The sequence below is a fragment of the Bradysia coprophila genome (genome assembly GCF_014529535.1).
Source record: "Bradysia coprophila strain Holo2 chromosome IV unlocalized genomic scaffold, BU_Bcop_v1 contig_106, whole genome shotgun sequence".
In the NCBI taxonomy this organism is placed as follows: Eukaryota; Metazoa; Arthropoda; class Insecta; order Diptera; family Sciaridae; genus Bradysia; species Bradysia coprophila.
Genome location: NW_023503372.1, coordinates 336,457 through 355,118, shown reverse-complemented (window position 1 = coordinate 355,118; position 18,662 = coordinate 336,457). Strand labels below are relative to the sequence as shown.

The following is an 18,662-nucleotide window of genomic DNA, read 5'->3' as shown; positions in this document are numbered from 1 at the left end:
ACTAAATTCAACAAATCCGCGAAAGTTACCTTTACTTACTTTTTTTTTGCAATTTCCCGCATCTTTCTCAGAGAAATTATGAAAAGTTAAACAAAAATCACAACGTTGTGTAGTCTACTCATTTGAAAGGACATTTATGAACATTTACCCTAGTGCTGCCAACCAGGTCCCTTTCAAGTGAGTATACAGTTGCAGTTGGTCCTTCAAACGAGATTGTTCGTATACCTCCCTAAAATGAAGATTGTCATCATACTTTTCTGTGTTGTTGCGAGTCTCCGTGGTGAGTCCAGAGTCGCATTGCACATTTGTGTATACTATATCTCTTGTCCTCACGATTCGGTTACGTTTAAGGGGCCGGGTACCGGATCAAAGTGAGTCTCAAGCGCAGGTTGGTGAACAAGGCGAAGGTGGTCAATTTGATAAGCAGGATGGCTCAAATTAAAATGGACAGACAGGTGAAAAATGCGACGAACGAGATCGACAGAACGTTCCAATTTAGCAACATGGCCGGTCGATTTATGGACTTGATAAAAAAGGGATCCGGTGTGTTTGTAATAAATGAACTGTCGTTCACGATAGCTATTCAACCAACATTACCGTATTCCGTGGAAGTTTCTAGAAAACATTATCGTAACTTATTTCAAAGTTTGGTTTCAATTAGAGCAATAAAAATCATAGTAAAGCATAGCAACATCGGGATTTTTTAATTCCCCCAGAATTCCCGCAAAATTCGCCTCATTCATTGGTTGAGACGAATTACGCCCACATTTTGCTCGTAGTCTCGGTATTATTTTGGTATGCGTCATTTTGACTCTTTGGTTCTGGTGCCATGTCTGTCATGGTCAACGGCATCATCCATGTTCACACAGGGTGTGATGAGTCAGTCAATAAATTGGTAAGTTGGAAATATATGAAATGTAGGATGTCAAATAGGGTGGGTCGCATTTTCATTTTGTTTTTATTATAAAAGACGTGGCCCCAGGCTGTACTCAGAATTGACCAAGGAATCCGAAACAGCAAAAAAAAACTTTTATTTAACTTTTTCATTCTAACAAAAAATTGCCAACTTTGGGCTTCAAAAACAAAGCTCCTTTGAGTTTTTTCAACTTGTTTTCAAAAAACGTCTCTGCAATGGATTCTCTATGAGATTACCTGTTCAGACATACCTCACACGATGTATTATGTCGTGATTTGCCGATTTTGTTTGCAAATAAAGTTGAAATTTTTGGTTGAAAAGTCTTAGTTGGGAACACTGACAGAGTTACCCTGCCCGAGTGAAGGCGAAGAACAACAACGTTCTTATGGTATTTCATAGCTGGACTCCTCAGCTATTCACTACAGTTAGCAGCAATGTCTTCTGTTCCCAACTGCCCGTGATATCTGTCAACATTGTGTGCAATTTCATGCTACTACCCCAAAAATCAAAAATCAGCCTAAGGCAAGGGAAAAATGAATTTTAAAATTTTTTTTTTTGCCGTTTCGGATTCCTTGGTCAATTCTGAGTACAGCCTGGGGCCAGGCCTTTTAAAATAAAAACAAAATGAAAATACGACCCACCCTAATGTCAAATAATTAGCCGGTTAATTAGCCGATCACCTTTTTTCCATAGAATAAAATCGAAGATTTGATGGACCGTTTGCGATGTGCCGAGGAGAATCTGGAAACGAAACGGAAAGAGCTCGAGGAAAAGAACGAGATGTACGAAACGGCACAGGAACGGGTCATCGAATTGAGCGGTGAATTGAATGCCATTCGGGTGGAGTCAGATACTGCGGGTAGGTTCGGTGGCATGTTTTTTTCTTGTTCGAAACATCAGTGATCGTATTTCTATTGTGTTATCAATCGTTTAGCTAAACGAGAAAATTCAACGAATCGCTTGCGCTCTATGAAGCGATAGAAAATGGCAAAGAGAACCGGTATTATGTTTTCTGGGCATCGAAGCAATGTTAAAATGTTTTCTTCTCGGTAACCAAGTACACCGAAACCGAGGAGGAAATAGCTCCGAGAAAGTCGTGGCCCAGTGACGAAAAAAGTGACAAAATTATCCGGAAAAGTCACAGTCCTGGCCGCCGTTTTCGAAGTAATTTCCCACACACTAAAATGACTTCCTCGTCCATACATTTCCCCTAAATTTATTCGAATTCCAGATTAAATCCACATGTAGTACGTGTTTCCCGGTAGCCCGTTACCAAGCTACCGCATCATTTCCATGGCTGATGTTTTCATTGATTGACACAAATCATATTAGTAATGTGCTATCCAAGGCTCCGCGTGATTCCGTCATTTTAAAACTTTTCAAAGTTCTTAGAGTTTCAAATTAGGAGACTGCAGTGTCGTTTTGCAATTAAAATGTTTATTTTATTTCTCCCCCGTCCGTCTCTGTACAACTTATGAACAGAGAAAATTCGATCTTCTAAAATACTTCCAACTGTTCGATCGGCAGGGTTTCAAGCAATAAAGCTGCGAAACTGAAAATATTTCGATTACCCCAACTATCTTGCCACTTAAATTTCCAATTAAATTGATTGAAATAAAAACACCAAAAAAAATCGGATAATTTTTTCTTTTCATTTTTTATTTTATATTTTAAAAAATATGCAAATGGAATTACTGTTATTACAAATATAAACAACCAAAAGAGGAGAGGAAAAAAAAAACATAAAACGAGAGAAATTCTCTCAGAGAATATTGTAAAGGAAAAAGACGAAATATAGTTTTTGAACAAACCAGGGAGACTAAATTGAAAAAGTCTTTTTTTTTTGTAAAATAAATGAAATCGAAATAATTTATAAAAGCACACACTTAACACACTCACAATTTTTTTTGTTTAAATTTTTTTCTTTTTGGGTTTAATAATTTTTTTTTTGTTTTTTGCTTAAGTTTTTTTGCATTTCATTTTACTTTAAATTGCAATTCGTCACTGAAATGTTTTTAATTTTTACGTAAATTTGTGATGAATAAATCTTAGTGAATTTTTATCGGTTTGTTGTTGTTTTGCTTACAAAAGAAACTGATTGTTGTTACACAATAACTCGTTGACTGTTTTGTGTTTTTCATTTATTTTATGTAACGAAAAACAGATGAAGAAAACTGAATTTTCTTTTGATTTAGGACGCTATGTCACACAATTATTTAAACTTTTTTTCTTCTTTATTTTTCGTTTTTTTTATTTTTATTTTTATTTTTTTACTTCTTTGTCTAATTAAGATTGTTAAATGTACACTCTAACAATTGTTTTTACAATTTTTCATTTGTGTCTGAAGGGATTATCTTAATATTTAAATTGTTGAATTTACTTACAATTCTATGATGCGAAATAAGGAAAAGACGAGAAAAAAAATTTGTTTTTTTTAAGTTTCTTTAATCTTACATGTCTAGAATGTAAACCATAAAGAGGGATGATGTTTTCAGTTTAAATTTAAAAGGTAAATTGAGGGTAACACGATACGTAACGTCTTTGTCTTGTGTTTTAAACTCTAAAAGCGCTTAGCTTTCACTGTCCGTTCCCTTTTCTCATTACAAACCTATAATCAAAAAAGAAATTTTCTACTAAAATAAATGCCCCCAAAGTCACCATCGCCGCGTACCCCGACTATAAGAACACAAAAGCACACACACTCAAAAACCGTCCAGTCGCCAGTTTTTCTCCCCTATTCGAATGGCGTACTGAACATGTTTATGTTCAAATCCTCGAATGTGGCCGGTCCGTGGTCAAGCATCGTTAACATTTCGGTTAGCTCTTGACCTTGTGGTTGTCCCTGAAGATTACCGGCTGATACTGGTACGGCAGTGTGATTGCCGCTCGAACCAGGACCTGGATCGGATGACTGATTGGGATTTTGCCAGCCCCACATTCCTGTTGTTCGGGAGAAAAAAAGTTTTTTGTTAGTTTGAGTCGATTCGGGCAGGTGTGTGACTAAGTAACCGAGAATGTTTTACCTGAATTTGCTTGCGGTGCGGTTGTTGTATGATAGTTCTGTCTATTGTTTCCACCACTAAGTTGAGTGTACGTGGGCCCGCTTGGCGATCGAGATGGACTAACTTGGTTGTAGCTGGGGTAACTTTCAGTTACGGGTTGCTGCTGTTTTGAGGAGAATAATTTCAATTATTGACTCAGCCAAAGGATCGTTGTCAGAGATAGATCGATCGACTAATCTTTCGTCTAGTCTCGTATAAGGCTAATGTGTTCAGTATGAACAACAAAATGAAATGTACCTGTCGCAATGTCCATGCGGTCGCAGCGGGCGTAGGTGATGTTTGATAAGCAATTGAATTTTGAGCACTATTCGGACGCTGTACAACATTATTTTGTGCCGGAATGTGAGAAATCATGCCATGGGTGTTGTAAACTGAAAGACAAACAATCCGTAATGGTAAAACCGACCCATCCACACTTCTGCATTTCAATTTCATCTTACCAGCTGCCGTCGGAGTCGGATCTCGTCTTCCTCCCGCTTGCAGTGAATAATCGATGCCTGGTGCCTGATAGACTTGTTCATGTTCGGGCGTGGCCAGTTCCTGAGCACCCGCATTCATCGGCTTAAAACTGTTTGTACACACAATATACTCGACGTCTTCGGAAAAGGGATTCAAAAATGCGTACGCCTGTGTCCTCAACCACACCCATTCGCGATTCTTCGTCCGAAAACGGTACATAACATGCGACATTTGTCCCTTCTGCTTCAGTACCAATTCGAAATTCTCTTTCATATGTCCTTGGTCTTCCAGGTGCACGAAGTCGTAACAACTTTTGCCCAATAAATCGGTAGGATTGTATCCCAGCACGTGCATCACCCTCTGATCAACAAACGTAAATTTTCCATCCATCGCATGACGAGATATGAATTCGTTATTACTGTTGCCACCAGCCAGATCCGAGGAATTTGCCGTAGATGTGACCTGTAATCGACCGATTGCCACCAAACAACAGTGGGCGTGCATGTCATCCTCTTGATTTCGGTCCATTTGAACGTTCGGATAGATGTCGGTCGGTGGCCAATTCTTTATGTAGCCTGTACAATGAACGACGGCATAGTTGACTCCATCTCGTGACGGGCCCAACGAATTTCGTTGTTTCAATCGATTCAAATGTGGAGCGACCATACTGTCCGAACTAACGTTGCCTACTTTCATTCGACATATAAAACCACGACGTGAACCCATGTGCAGTCTCATGGATGCTATTGGAATAAAAACATTTTCATTCAAAAAAAAAGTTCAATTAAATCGAACGTGGTCCAGTATAACTTACATTGATGTCCCTCCTTTTTCACCGTACCAGTTTTCAAGTCCAGAATTCTGCCGGTATTCTGCGGTTCCTGAGTTGATAATTGTTCTCGAACTTTTTCCCGATCGTCCGGATGAATGTTCTCGAACAGCGACGAATTGTACCAATCATTTTGTGAGTGATTCAACACCGGCTGGACCGAATCCGACACATAAATGATTCGTCCAGTATCACAAGAAACGACAAAAAGAAATCCGTCGGCTGCTTCAAGGATTAGATGCTTAAGTTCCTGATCGGTTAGAAATGATGGTTTGTAGGTGCCATCGTTGTTTGTGTTGCCCGTACCTGGAATTAAAATTGGAAATTTTATTAGGATTTTTCGATTGGCCGACAGTGAATCTGAAGTTTTAAAATATAATTTTGAGTCATTGGCCACATGAGGTATGTCCTAACGACAAACAAATGTTTGTTGCAGACTTTTAAATAAACCTTAAACAGACGCACATCGTTAACACCACCGACACGGCAGCAGTAAAATTTCATTAGCCCTTTTGTTATATCAAACAGCAATTATCCAATCCCATTAGGAACTTCTCACTTACCGCACCACTATTTAACACCCCGATTCTGATCTAAAACTTAAATTTTCACCCCCTCTCCCACCTTCACAGCAGCACATCCAACACAGCTAATCTGTTTTGTTTGTTTCAAATTTTATGTGATGCTTAAAATCCACAAATAAAATGTACATTTCCCACTTCGGCTGTATCATGCAGGGATTTATGTCTCTGTGACTGCTTAAGGTAGAACTTCACAAACAATTTTCCACTATCACGGAAAAACTTTCCTTTTCGGGATGTTAACTTATGCTCTTATCGTCATTATAACTAACATTTACAACTTCATGTCTGTGTGAAAATATTTTCCCTTTTTGTTGTATATATAGTAGGGTCTGTCGAATGGATGGAGGTTTTCCTTCGCTGTAATGTTTTGGTGAAATCATGAACTTGTATGAATCTATGCAATTCGAATATAATAGGAAGATCAAGCACCTATTGTTATTTGAATTGAAATAATTATTTGTTTACCGAGGGAACCAAATAGGAAGCTGTAAGAAGAGTTTTGCGATTAGAACAGACCGAAGGCCGCGAATCGCTCTAATCAAAATTTCCTTCCTATTCACTTTCAAGAAACCAAAACATTTCAATTAGATACAACTAAAACAAAGGTGACAGTTCAGGGTAGAAGATTTCTATTTCTCCCTGTCAAAATAAAAGGGTAGAAAATAGACATGTTCTGCCCCGAAATGTCATCAGACAAAGTGTCAACAGAACGTGATTTTCTTATGACCTTTTCAGTGGAGAAAATATGGTTAATCACACCACACATATGAGAAATTAATTTTCAGAAAATTTTTTTGTAACGGAAATCTTATAATGGAGGAAGTTTTTTCTTTCAAGCGAGACATTTCGCAAGACATTTTGAATGAATGATGAACTACAACATATAATTGAATGATTGAATTGAAAAAGCAACGTAAAAAATGAACCAATGAATGAATATGCAAATAAATGAATGAATGGCCGTAAATGGAAGATTGAACAAATAAACGAATAAATGAACAAATGAATAAATTAATGAGTGAATGAACGAAAAATGAATAAATGAAGAAATGATTGAATAAATGAACAAATAAATGAGTGAATGAACGAATAATAAATTAATAAATGAACAAATGAATAATTGAACGAATAAATGAGTGTTTGAATTAATGAAGAAGTAAATGTATTGATTAGTGAATAAATGAACAAAATAAATGATTTCACATAAAACTGTTTCAACGGGCGTCGTATGAAGATATTTTTTAAAAGGCCCGTCGTTGCCTTTTTTCCAAACATAAACCAAAAGGCCCTTCGGTAATCCTTCGACCATAACCAATAGAATTTAAGAGCTTTTCTTCAATTTTTTTGGCCAATATAATTCCGCAATAAATGCCTGGCGTTTCCTGTATAATTATGACCCCTTATGCCCCCAGTTCAGTCATACAGATTATTTCTACAAAATTGAAATTTAATGGAGTTTTGGAACTACTGTTACATATTCTAGTGGTTAGTCCCTCGGTCTGATGACACACTTTTAAACTTGCGTTATTATTTGATGAAATTTAATCAAAACTCCCACTCCTTACTCAGTCACTACAATTATTTTTGCAAAAAGGAAATTTCACTTTTGACATTAAATTTCTTAATTGCAAACATTACAAGAAACAAAAAAGAAATGAACTAAAATTATCGCGATCTCTCCACTATTAAATGCTATGATGTAATACAAGCGCGTATACTAAAAGTGATGTGTTCATACAGCACACGTTTATTATCAGTGGCTTTTCCTTAAAAACATACATGCCTAGGCAAAAAGTAAAACATAATTTATTCTCTAGTGTTTGTACCAACGACTTTCATGTGAAATATGTTCATTATATGACTCCCACCTCGGGGGCTTTTTCCATATCTATAAAGTCCTCCTTTCGAAAATGTGTATACATATAAGTCTCGCAAAACTTAATGAAAAGTTTGCGCAAAGATTTTGCTTTATTTTGGTACTAATGGGTATTAAAGGTATGTTGATGTGGTATATGAATGGTGTTTTTAAAACAACCGAAGAGTTTTTAGCTGCTGGAAGGGATCGGTGAAATAACATTGTGGGTAACAATCACAATGTAAAATTAAATGGGATATAAATTGTAACCCAGGTTTTTCAATGGAAAGGAGTGTGTGCTATCTGTATAGAGATGTAGCTATATATATATGTGTGTGGGTGGCTCGAAAAAAGGGTGTGATAGCTAATAATGATACCCGTTGTTTCAAAGAAGATGTTTGATTTTATTGAAATTTAATGCTAATTGAGAGTACAGAGAACACAAAATCAGCGCGCAACGTGAGATCTCAACGTAATTTCAATTCAAAATATTTTCTTTTTATTCATTAAACCAACAAAAGTAATCTTCACGGTGTAAACCACCATGAAAGCTGAACGGTTATCGTTTCGATAAAAACCGATGTAGAACTGTTATGACCTGCCCGAGACCGGCTATGATCGACAATGGCCGAGAAAAAGGAGGCTTATCACTTAACATAATTTCAGATTTTGTTTTTTTGTTGGTAAAACAATGGAAATAAAGTGAAGAAATTCGAATCGACCATATCATAATCCGTTCACGAATATGAAAAAGAAATAATTTCATGCTGTGTCGGTCTTTTAAATGCCCTGATTAAGTATGCTTCTCGGCTGTTTGGTGTGTTTTTTTTTGTTGTTGCTGTCTTTCTTTCCGATTATGCATCGTATCAACATTATTACCCGACATCATTGATGTGACAGTCTAAATGTGAACTTCACAAAATACGTGAAGTTCTTAGCTAATGGAACATTCGATTTGTCCGTACACCAATGGACGAATTAACGCTACGACATTAGATTGGTATATTTTATGAATGAAAGTTTTAGTTTGAAATAAAGGAACGAATAGAAGGCCTGGAATAGGTCGCCTGAGGTCCTGGGGTCAGATATTTTTTTATGAAGCAGCCAGACTCGGCCTGAACCTCAAGTTTTTTGAAAGTTGTCAGGTCTCAGGTTGACCTGAAGTTTCAAGAGATTTCCATTCGAATTTCTTTAAAAAAAAATTAGTCAACCTGAAACCTGACCAGGAGGGTTGATTTAATTACAATATTTCAGGTTTCAGGTCAGGTGAAAACTTATCAAATCAGGTTCAGGTCAATCAGTTTCAGGTAAATTCACGTTTTTGTTACTTTAAATCTCCAACGACCAATTATTCGATACGGAGCTGTGACTAAAAATGTTGATTCGGTCAGAGAAAACATTGTTAAAATTTTTTAAAGGAATGAAAGAATATTTTATTTTGATGTTTGTGATGCAGCCGGGGTCGGGAAGTAACGGCTGCATTCATAAAGACAGGTCAAATAATTATTTGCTGACATAATAGAAAAATAGAGAACGAGATGTACTGACTATTTCTTCTTGTTGGAACTTCGTATTTTGCCGAGTGTAACGGTTGCAGCCAGAGCCGAAGGGCCTCCCATACTGTTGATGTCTTTATCTCTTTAACGCTCATTACAATGCAGTAATGACCTTTTTTTGGGGATGCAGTGAGTAAAGACTTTTTTATCGACGTAGAAAAAGGATTCCCTCACGCGAAAATAGTTATTTATGCCACCGAGTGATAAATGCTTTTTTAGGCATTAGATGTGCCACATGAAATTTACCAAAGGCAGCGAGAAAACACCGAATGAATAAAAATAGATATAGGACATAGTCCTGTTAGGACTTTACACGTTACACGTTAAGAACACAGTGCATCTACATCAATGTAAATATGGGTTTAGGGTCTGATAAAAAAAATCGTATGGACTCAGACTCGTATGGACTCTGGTTTGGTCGAACTTCTTCAATATTAAATACATTTTCTTCAAACAAACGAACAGCGAAATGTGAATTTCTTCAAATCAAATCACAAAAAAAATTCCATGTAGATAGATACACGTAAGATTCAGTCGCTTCGGTATGCACCATAAAGATGTTAAATTGCCTCTTTCTTCGACAACTGAATCGAATCAAAACGGAAAATACGTTTAGCGCAAGTTTGTTAGATTGAGTACTGATTAGTGCTGGGTATATATATACAAATACCATTTCAGTATTTTTGCGCCGTGGATATCATCAATCCCTGCTTACACTCAATAAATTTAATTCGCTAATCCAATAACTTTGACAGGCTGTAAGTTCCATCGGTTTTTTTTTAGCCTAGATTATGTTGCGTTTTCATTGAAATCGCTGGCGAATCATATAATTGCAAAATTATTTAAGAGAAGAAGAAGAAGTACAAAAAAAATGTATGTGAACGTCGTAAGAATTGTACAATGTTACGATGTTTTATGTGTATATATCTAGGTGGGTATACAATACCGAGAGACCGAACAATTCAAACATAAATTTTACATCGTTTGCTTAATCTCAAATAAATTGCCTTTTGAAAACAAATTACACTTGGAAAAGAATAAAACTAACCATAATTGATAAGAAACTTTTTGTAATTTTTAGTTCTTCCTTCTAAGCGCGCTAAGCATGGACGGTCGTTCTTTTTTTCTGTTGTACATTTTGTTTAAAACAGGGAAATAGAACCAGAGAAAAAACAACAACGACGAACTGAGATAAATTGCTCGCAAGTCTTCAATTCTAAACCAACATGATGTTAATGTGAGGTTTTATTTTGTATATTGTAAGGTGGTGTTGCTTTTGGTTGTTGGTTGGTTTTTTCGCCAGACTTTTTTTTTCTTTATTTATTTTTTATGAAACTGTCTATATGGAAGAGAGCTGGTTAAACCGTGCAACTTTTCATCTGATAATTTAGTTCACGTAATTAACATTGGCACAACAAAATGAGCTATACCTGCATTATCTTTTGTAAAAATAAGAACAAACTATAAACAACAAGTACACTTACAAGAGACTCTCTTTTCCATATGGTGGTATATATATAACCACCGCAGTAATTTATTATTTTTTCTGGTAAACTTTGTGGCTTAAAAATATATTATTTTTAGTCTTTGTTTTTCCAAAACAAAAACCTAAAGACAGAACAACAACAACAGCAACACAAAAAGTTGTTAAAGATTAAAGTGTGATTTTTAATTTTAATATGGGAAAATGGATAGGTATACGTTACTTAGCTCGTTGGTTATAATGATTTATGTTAACGCATCTTAACTGTTGCAACGTAACGGGTATTGTTCGTTTTCTTTTTGCCTCCTTTAGCAATTAATTACTTTTCAATAATCTTGTACCGAAGAATACAAAAGAAGGAAGAAAAAACAAAAACGACGGGTGACGATTGTACCTGGAGATAATTTTCTTTCACATTATTGTGTTCGTTGGGCGCCAAAAAGCACATAACACGAGCTGTATTTATGTGTCGCCCTTGGACACACACAGTAGAGTCCTAGATTATATTGTTCGGTTTCGATAAGTTTTTTGTTTTGGTTTTTCCTTGCAAACTTGTCTTAGAACATTATGAGGATTCCTCATTTTCTCTGGTTCAAAGATGAACACCACCCAGCTATGGTATAGATGCCATTGGAGGTATATTCAAAAAGCTCTTTCGACCTGATGTATTGAGAATATAAACCGAAGTGTGTCTGATGCTCACCAGATCGGAAATTAGGCGAGTGCACCAGATCGGAAATTAGGCGAGTGCACCAGATCGGAAATTAGGCGAGTGGTGGGGGAATAACGGATCACTGCAAGCTTAACGATCACCTCTTATCGGTCTTTTGATTCTATTTGTTCTTGTGGTCGAGCATCTAAGACTGGTGTGCATATCTTTAGCGATTGTCGTCTTTAGGTTTTACACTTTTGGGTACCTTGACGATGAGGAATTATCATCATTGGATGGAAGACTCCCTAATGACTTCCTGCTGAAAACTGTGATTCCAGTGACAGAAGAAGAAGTAAGGGTAGGAAACAATGGATCGGATTGGAACAATGAATGTAACTTTGATGGAGCACTTGCTCTTGCCGGTATGGATAATTCCGCATTCTTCTCGCGAACAAAATAATAAAAACAATTTCCTGCTAGAATAATAATCTGGTACATGCGTGTGTTTTCCACCAGAGCTCAATGAGAATGTGAATATTCACATACTCAAACACATTTACTTCTGACACCTTCATTATCCAATATTCTTTGAGAAACGAAAATTCATATGTTATCGACACGGGCGACAAAAATAAGTAATTAGATTTGGCTGATGTAAGTGTTCTGTGATATAGCAAAAATTATGTTAAAACCAGTGAAGTACAAGATTATGAAAATTTTAATCAAAGGAAGTAACAGATTTGAAGATTTCACAACACTTGCTCGAAAAAGATTTAACATCAGGAGTTATCGTCTACAGTTATCATTAAGTAGGTAAGTGGCACCACTCGTTTGTTGTTAAAGTGGCAATTGTCAAAACAAAATTCATCACAACGTTTTAACTTGAGAAATGTAAATAAAATATGAAATTTCACCGGTTCGACTTCAAAATCTTGCCAGGATTTTAGATAGCCATCGTAATAATGGGTAGAATGAAACATCGGGATCCAAATATCTTACAATATGATGAACTAGAGCTTAGAAAATGTTCTACAATCGACCGTGTAAGATCAATTTGTCACATGTTATCGATAGCAAAGACAAAAGAAATGATTTGCTCTGGATCATGTTTACTTATATAGCAACGCGTATGGTAAGATTTATGAAGTACAAGATTTTGAATGAAACCAGTAAATGTTCTTTAAACAAATAAAGTATCAGATTTAATGACTGACGATGCTCTGGCCGTTAAAACTGAATCCAAGCTGGAATGAAATCTAAATAACGAAAATGAAACATTAACAGCTTACTACACACATAAAAGCCAATGTTGTATCGCAAATCGCTCGCCCTATAATGTATGCCTCCCATACCGTTGATGTCTTTATCTCTTTATATTAAATTACAAGCACGCACAAGCATTTATTTTCTGATAATGTTATTGATTCCCTCCACTTTTTTCCGCATTCATTTATTAAACCGATTTTCAATTTAATATTTTTGCGATCGCAAAACCATTGACAAATAATTTATTTTTTTAACTGAAAGGGTCACACAAACATCACAATTATATCATTTATCATCATTACAGCTAGGTTTCTGTCTTTCTTAAATCGTTCAAACTGACGACATCGAACGACAAAATAGAATTCATTTCAATGTTGCTGGTTCGTTCCGTCTTTTTTTTTTCGTTTGAATAAATTGTTGTGTATCTTATATACGAAATAAAAACAGAAATAATGAGCATCGATGTCAATAAATGTATGAAATTGTGAAAACAATTGAACATTTACAGGGTGATGGGTTGACTGCCGTTTATGACATTGTTTACGGTTTGAATTTCATATTCAACTTCTACAGTTTTAGAGCATTTTTCGATGTATGTTGTACCACAAAAAAATGCGTAGGTTTTGTTTTGGATCTCTTAGTTGTACTTGTTGAATGGACCTCGATTTGGTTATTGGGATTATATTGTCTGGAGGATTGTTTGTGGATCATTTTTGGACAGTAGAGAGCTCTGACCAAAAAGTGTTTAACACCTCACCAGTAGCAGGCCACAGCTGTAGAACCACTTGCAAAAAGTACAGCTGCGACAAATAAATTAGGTTACGCGGAGGAAAAGCTTTTTGTGAAATATATGCATTTCCATTGCTTAATCATGTAAGCAAAGCATGGCCGGCCTATTCTAAGTAATTTTTATTACTAAAAATTACCAAAATTACTAAAGTTGAAAAATTACTAAAAATTACCAAATTACCAAAAAAAAAATTCTAATTTTTTGTAAATTTTAGTAATTTTGGTAATTTTTAGTAATAAAAATTACGTAAAATAGGCCAAAAGTGATGAATGAAAATTAGGAAACACACACGTAATGCACCTTTAATAACTTGAACTGAATGAGTTTCAATCGTAAAATATTACTTTGTCTCTTCTTAATTGTGTCCAGTGATAAGACTCCTGTCGCAGGACTCCTCTCACAGGACTTCTTTCACAGGACTTATATGTCGTTAGAAAGTAAGATACTTTATGCTAAACGTACTCTGGACGTATGTAAACGGAGTAAAGTTGTCGACAACAAAGCCAGGTTCTATTTTCAGGATTTTTCAAAGGTTTTGGGAATTTTAAAGAATTCTTGAAAATTCTTGAATTCTAGAATTTTTACGAATCTTGAGAATTTTCAAGGATTGGTTTTACGAGAACAGGCCAAGACTTTGGGTGAAGACGGGGAGGTAGACACCAATCGTCATTTTATCAAAGGCGCCGTCCACCAAACCCATTTTCTTTTATTAGCTGGAATGACTATAACTGAATTTTTATACGAGAAGATAGTTGTCACCAGCTCTCTTTTGCTGTCCAAACGCCTTGAATCAGCCCTGCTTTGTTATGTCCCCGTATGACACGTGTGAGTCAAATTGCAACACGCTGCAATATTTTGAAGATTTTCTATTTTCGTTATAAAAAATGGAATTTGCATTGTGATTTTTCGTCGAATCATGCACCCTGTTCCAAATATGGACTACGAAACAGTTAAAATGAAATAGTTTTAGTGTGAAATTTGGTATTATTTTTGTTCTCATAGCCTAGAACAGACTTACCGAAAAGAAACACAACTAAGAAAAAGGAACGGAAAAAAAGTCGGAGAAAATTTTTTTTATTGTAAAAATATTTTATGTATGAAATTTAAAATACAATATTGAACTCTCTGGCTGTGGCTATATTATGCTCGGCTCATGTATTTATATATATAGTTTGTGTGATATGGTCACGAATAAATTCTGTAACTTGAATACTAATACTCAAATGAATCATTTTTGAACTTTTTTTTTTGTCAAGATAAAAATAATATTGAAAGGTATAAAAAGAGAGTTAACGACGTATAGGTACAGTTACGTAGTGGGGCATTTACTTCTTCTTCTTTTTTTTTTGTTTTTTTTTTCTGTTGGGCTTTAATCAAAATTCATTTACAATAAAATGTTGGTATTTTTATGGTAATGTTCCGTCATAAATAAATTAGCCGAGTTGTGATCTCAAAAAAAAAAATATTGAACTTTCGAGCGTATAATATTCACAATATGATTGTGTCCTGTTGATTTTCAGCATGTAATAAATTTCGTTAAGACAATTTCTAAATGACTATTTATCATGAATGCGAAGTGAATTACGAAACGAAATTGAAAAATTTCGATGCTGAATTTAGTTATCAGAATAAAATTGACAGATTCGATTTTTAATTTGAGAAATGAAACGGATGGGAAAAATTAGAGCCTTTTTAAAAGGAATACGGATAATCTGTTGTCGACAACGAAAACGTGAATGGTCTTAAAACAACGTCTTCTTGTTAGAATATCTAAGTGCAGAAAGAGGACATGTCTAGCGAGTTATAAGAAAAATGAATTTTCGTTGATTTAGCCTCATTATGGTGAATGGTGAATCTCAGCTTAAACAAATGAAGTACCAGATTTTTTTTAATAAAAACCGAGACGATAACAGATTTAGCAGCTAGAACTAATTGAAATGCAAGGCGCAATACGGTTCCCGTTTCTGACGGGTTATATTTGATAGATATCGAAGCCAGCAAGTGTAACCATCTTGCTTCCGTGCATTTACTACTGGTGATGTCAGGACCGCTATTGTTAATAAAAAAAACATCTTCAAATCAAGACGGCAGTCACCAATATTCCCAAATCCATAAATTATATAGTCCACGTTGAAATCTGTTTTTTGCATATCAATCGAGTAAATTCACCGATTTTAAGTACCTTTCGCTGAATGTTGCTGGATTTGTTTTATTGTCTTCTACCTAAATCCGGGTTGGATTACCGTGGCAGACAATTCCAAATGGAATTTTTCTAGCGAATATATAATCGAATTGATTGATAACGTCCTAAAGTTCACTAAAACTTCATAATTTGGGGTCGTCGCAGCGTGTTTGGTGGCTCCAACGATGTAGACAATGAATGACTTGTATGACGGGACGTAATCCAAATATTGTCTAGCATAGGTTTAGGGGAGATCTCAATTAAGCACCTAACTTTCTTCATATAATATTTGCATACTTCGAGGCGTGGATAGAAGTAAAGTTAAACCGGTGGTTTAGACTGTTCTTTACACTACACTAGAAGGTCACTACACTAAACAAATAAATCTAAGGTGACTCTTGCTGCACTCAGCCAGTCTTGACTCTAGACTCATGGTTAGCAGGTAAAAATAAAAAAAGATCGACAAACCGATTTGGACGAGCAATAATCGACACAATTTAAAATCATTCTACCTGTTTTCACAGCAAAGCGTCAAGTCCCCCTCTAGCGAAACCCTCAATTACTGATAAATTCACATTAGCAATAAATTTACAATAAAAATTGTAATTGAAGAAATCTCATCCATTGAAAGCAAAAATTCAAAATCGGATATTATAACGATCCCAATGCAAGTTTTTAAATGAAATGTGCCTCAAATGAATAATTCACGTGCTTAATAGACATTTGCAGTCAAGAAGCATTTAAATTTGAAATTAACAGAGACAGAGGCGTTGACTATCGTCACCGGCAACCAACATGCATTTCAAAATCAAAATATATAAATACAATTCTCGCACATAATACACCAGAAAAGCGAGGTAAAAAAAGAGAATAAAAAACCAAAAGCAAAATGTGCAAACATCAAACCTGCATTACATTTATTAGTATAATTTAATTAAACTCAATATATATATTTGTGTGTATAGATACCGGTGATGTGGATAGTCCAATTAAAAATTTATTTATTTTTATATCATTAATCACGGAAAAGCAGTTTTTTTTCTGTTGCAGTTAATTTATATTATTTTAATACAAAATGAAAATTTTTTGCGCTAAAGTTGTTTGTTGTAATTCGTCGACAAAAAAATCGCATTTCGCTTAATAAATTGAATGAGGGGCAAACAATAATGTTGGCAAGTGTAATGTATAGCACGCGTTAAGTGATAATTTAAAAGAAAAACATCTAACATGATCAACAGGAGAGTGTGTAGAGCGACGATTTGTGTTTTTTTTCTATATTTCTTTGCGCTGAAACACCAACTTGTTATGTGACAAGAAAATGTACATATACGTGAACTAATAGTCGAGAGGTCATAATTTTTATGAAATCAATGAGCCTCGACAGGTTCATAGCTTTAATAAATGATTATGCATAATTGTGAATGGTGACTGAAAGTGAGGGTTTTCTGTATATCGACAGAATTATGTTCGGGTCCATTAGAATTGAATTTATTGGAAGTGTTCGTGATCGTATGCTGTTATACAAAGAAAATAAATTCTATAGTTTCTGAGTCGATTTTTTTAACTTATATAAAAAGACTAAATTCGGGAAAAGTGTCATTGAAAAGCTGAGACAACAGACAAAACTATGTAAATGAACTGGTACGTAAAAAAATTGAATAAGTTGATTAGCCGGGCTCTGGAAAAAAATGACTGTTTTCTCCTCCGTCAGAACAAGAGGCAGGCCCGTAGCCAGGATGAATGGCCAGGGGGGGCAGTGCCCCAACGTAATATTTCGAAAAGTTATTGTGTTTTTAAAAGTAGTCTAATTTCGCCGAAGGCGAAAATTTTCTCATTTCCACTTGCATGGAATTTATTTTCTTGACCCGAAGTTTCCATTTTTTAAAAGTTGTAGATATGGAGATTATCGCTTTTTGTTGGTGAATCGCACAAAGTAAAAATTATCTATTTAAATACAGTCATTTAGAAAGCAGTGCTACGACGCTGGTGGAAATAATGTTTTCTCCCCGGGATCGTGCGTTTCTTTTGCGTATTCTTTATTAAAATCGTGTTTTAACACAAAACTCTTACGCTTTCTAAAATCTTATTTTTACTAAGAGTTAAAGAAGCATCTGCTTTGCAAGAGTAAAATATTTTCAAATTCAATTCAATTCAATTTATTAATCATATTAGAACAAAAAGATCACGCCTTATATAAATATTTTTCTACGACAGACTAGAATCGAATGGATTTACTTTTCTTTTCTCTCTATCTCAAGTAACGGAAACACAAATAGTTTCAAATGGTTACTTTCAATAGAAGGAAGTTTTTACGTTTTTTGAGATTTTGTACTAAAACACTGCATCAAAATAAAATTACGACGCAGGCGAAAGTTTGGCCTTACTCAGTTAACATTCATAATGCTTGAAGGACACCCCAAAGTTAAGAGTTTCATGACGTTCGCTGTCCTGTGCTCTTTGTTCCGAAAGTGTTCATTCTCGGATAGTGACACCGAGGTTGCCATATCTTCAGAAGATTTCAATTGAAACTGAAACCAAGGTTTACAAAGGTACACAAAATTGCATTCCCAACGGGAACTTTTAGGAACTTCGCGATCATCAACATTTAGAAATACTGAAAAAGGGTTTGATTCGCGTACATTAACTTTTCCCAAAATCTCTTTCCGGTAGAGATGATCCCGTGATCCCGCACTCTTCCCACCAGTGTACCCCGATGCGCATCAGGCGAAATTTTGAAGTCGAAAAATTCTCATGCTTCAAAATGGGGTGTCGTGTTTGACATTGAATCTCATTGCAGCAACATTCAATAAAAAATTTCCACTTGTCAGCAATTTCAAAGCTGTGTAATTTCGGTTCCGTTCATAGACTTACTTTGGATTCTTTAAGGAAGTTATATACAAAAACAAAACCGACAAGATAACACGGGAATAGCAGTACTAATTGTTAGTAATTGAATTTCTTACTCTTGCAAGCAAAATGATAAGAGTTGGTTATGTGCGAGCGAAGCGAGCAAAGATTTTTTTTCAAC

The 18,662-nt window shown here is 35.4% G+C and overlaps 1 protein-coding gene and 1 long non-coding RNA gene across 5 annotated transcripts in view; one reads left to right on the top strand and one right to left on the bottom strand.

The window, feature by feature from the left end:
* Positions 1–828: 828 nt before the first annotated feature.
* On the top strand, positions 829–17,858 carry LOC119070935. The gene is made up of 3 exons (XR_005086569.1): positions 829–895; positions 7,910–7,915; positions 17,849–17,858. It is a non-coding gene; the product is annotated as an uncharacterized LOC119070935 (long non-coding RNA).
* Positions 2,918–18,662, bottom strand: part of LOC119070916 (aryl hydrocarbon receptor nuclear translocator homolog) — a 145,370-nt gene continuing 129,625 nt past the window's right edge. For 2 of the 4 annotated variants that reach the window (XM_037175453.1, XM_037175451.1), the window contains 5 exons: positions 5,252–5,572; positions 4,419–5,180; positions 4,216–4,349; positions 3,940–4,078; positions 2,918–3,856 (listed from right to left, as the gene is read on the bottom strand). In XM_037175453.1, the coding sequence (XP_037031348.1) occupies positions 3,651–3,856; positions 3,940–4,078; positions 4,216–4,349; positions 4,419–5,180; positions 5,252–5,572 (1,562 nt within the window). In that variant the 3' untranslated portion in view covers positions 2,918–3,650. Of the gene's footprint in view, positions 3,857–3,939; positions 4,082–4,215; positions 4,350–4,418; positions 5,181–5,251; positions 5,573–18,662 lie in introns of all 4 variants that reach the window. The other 2 variants (XM_037175452.1, XM_037175450.1) reach the window with 1 other exon arrangement.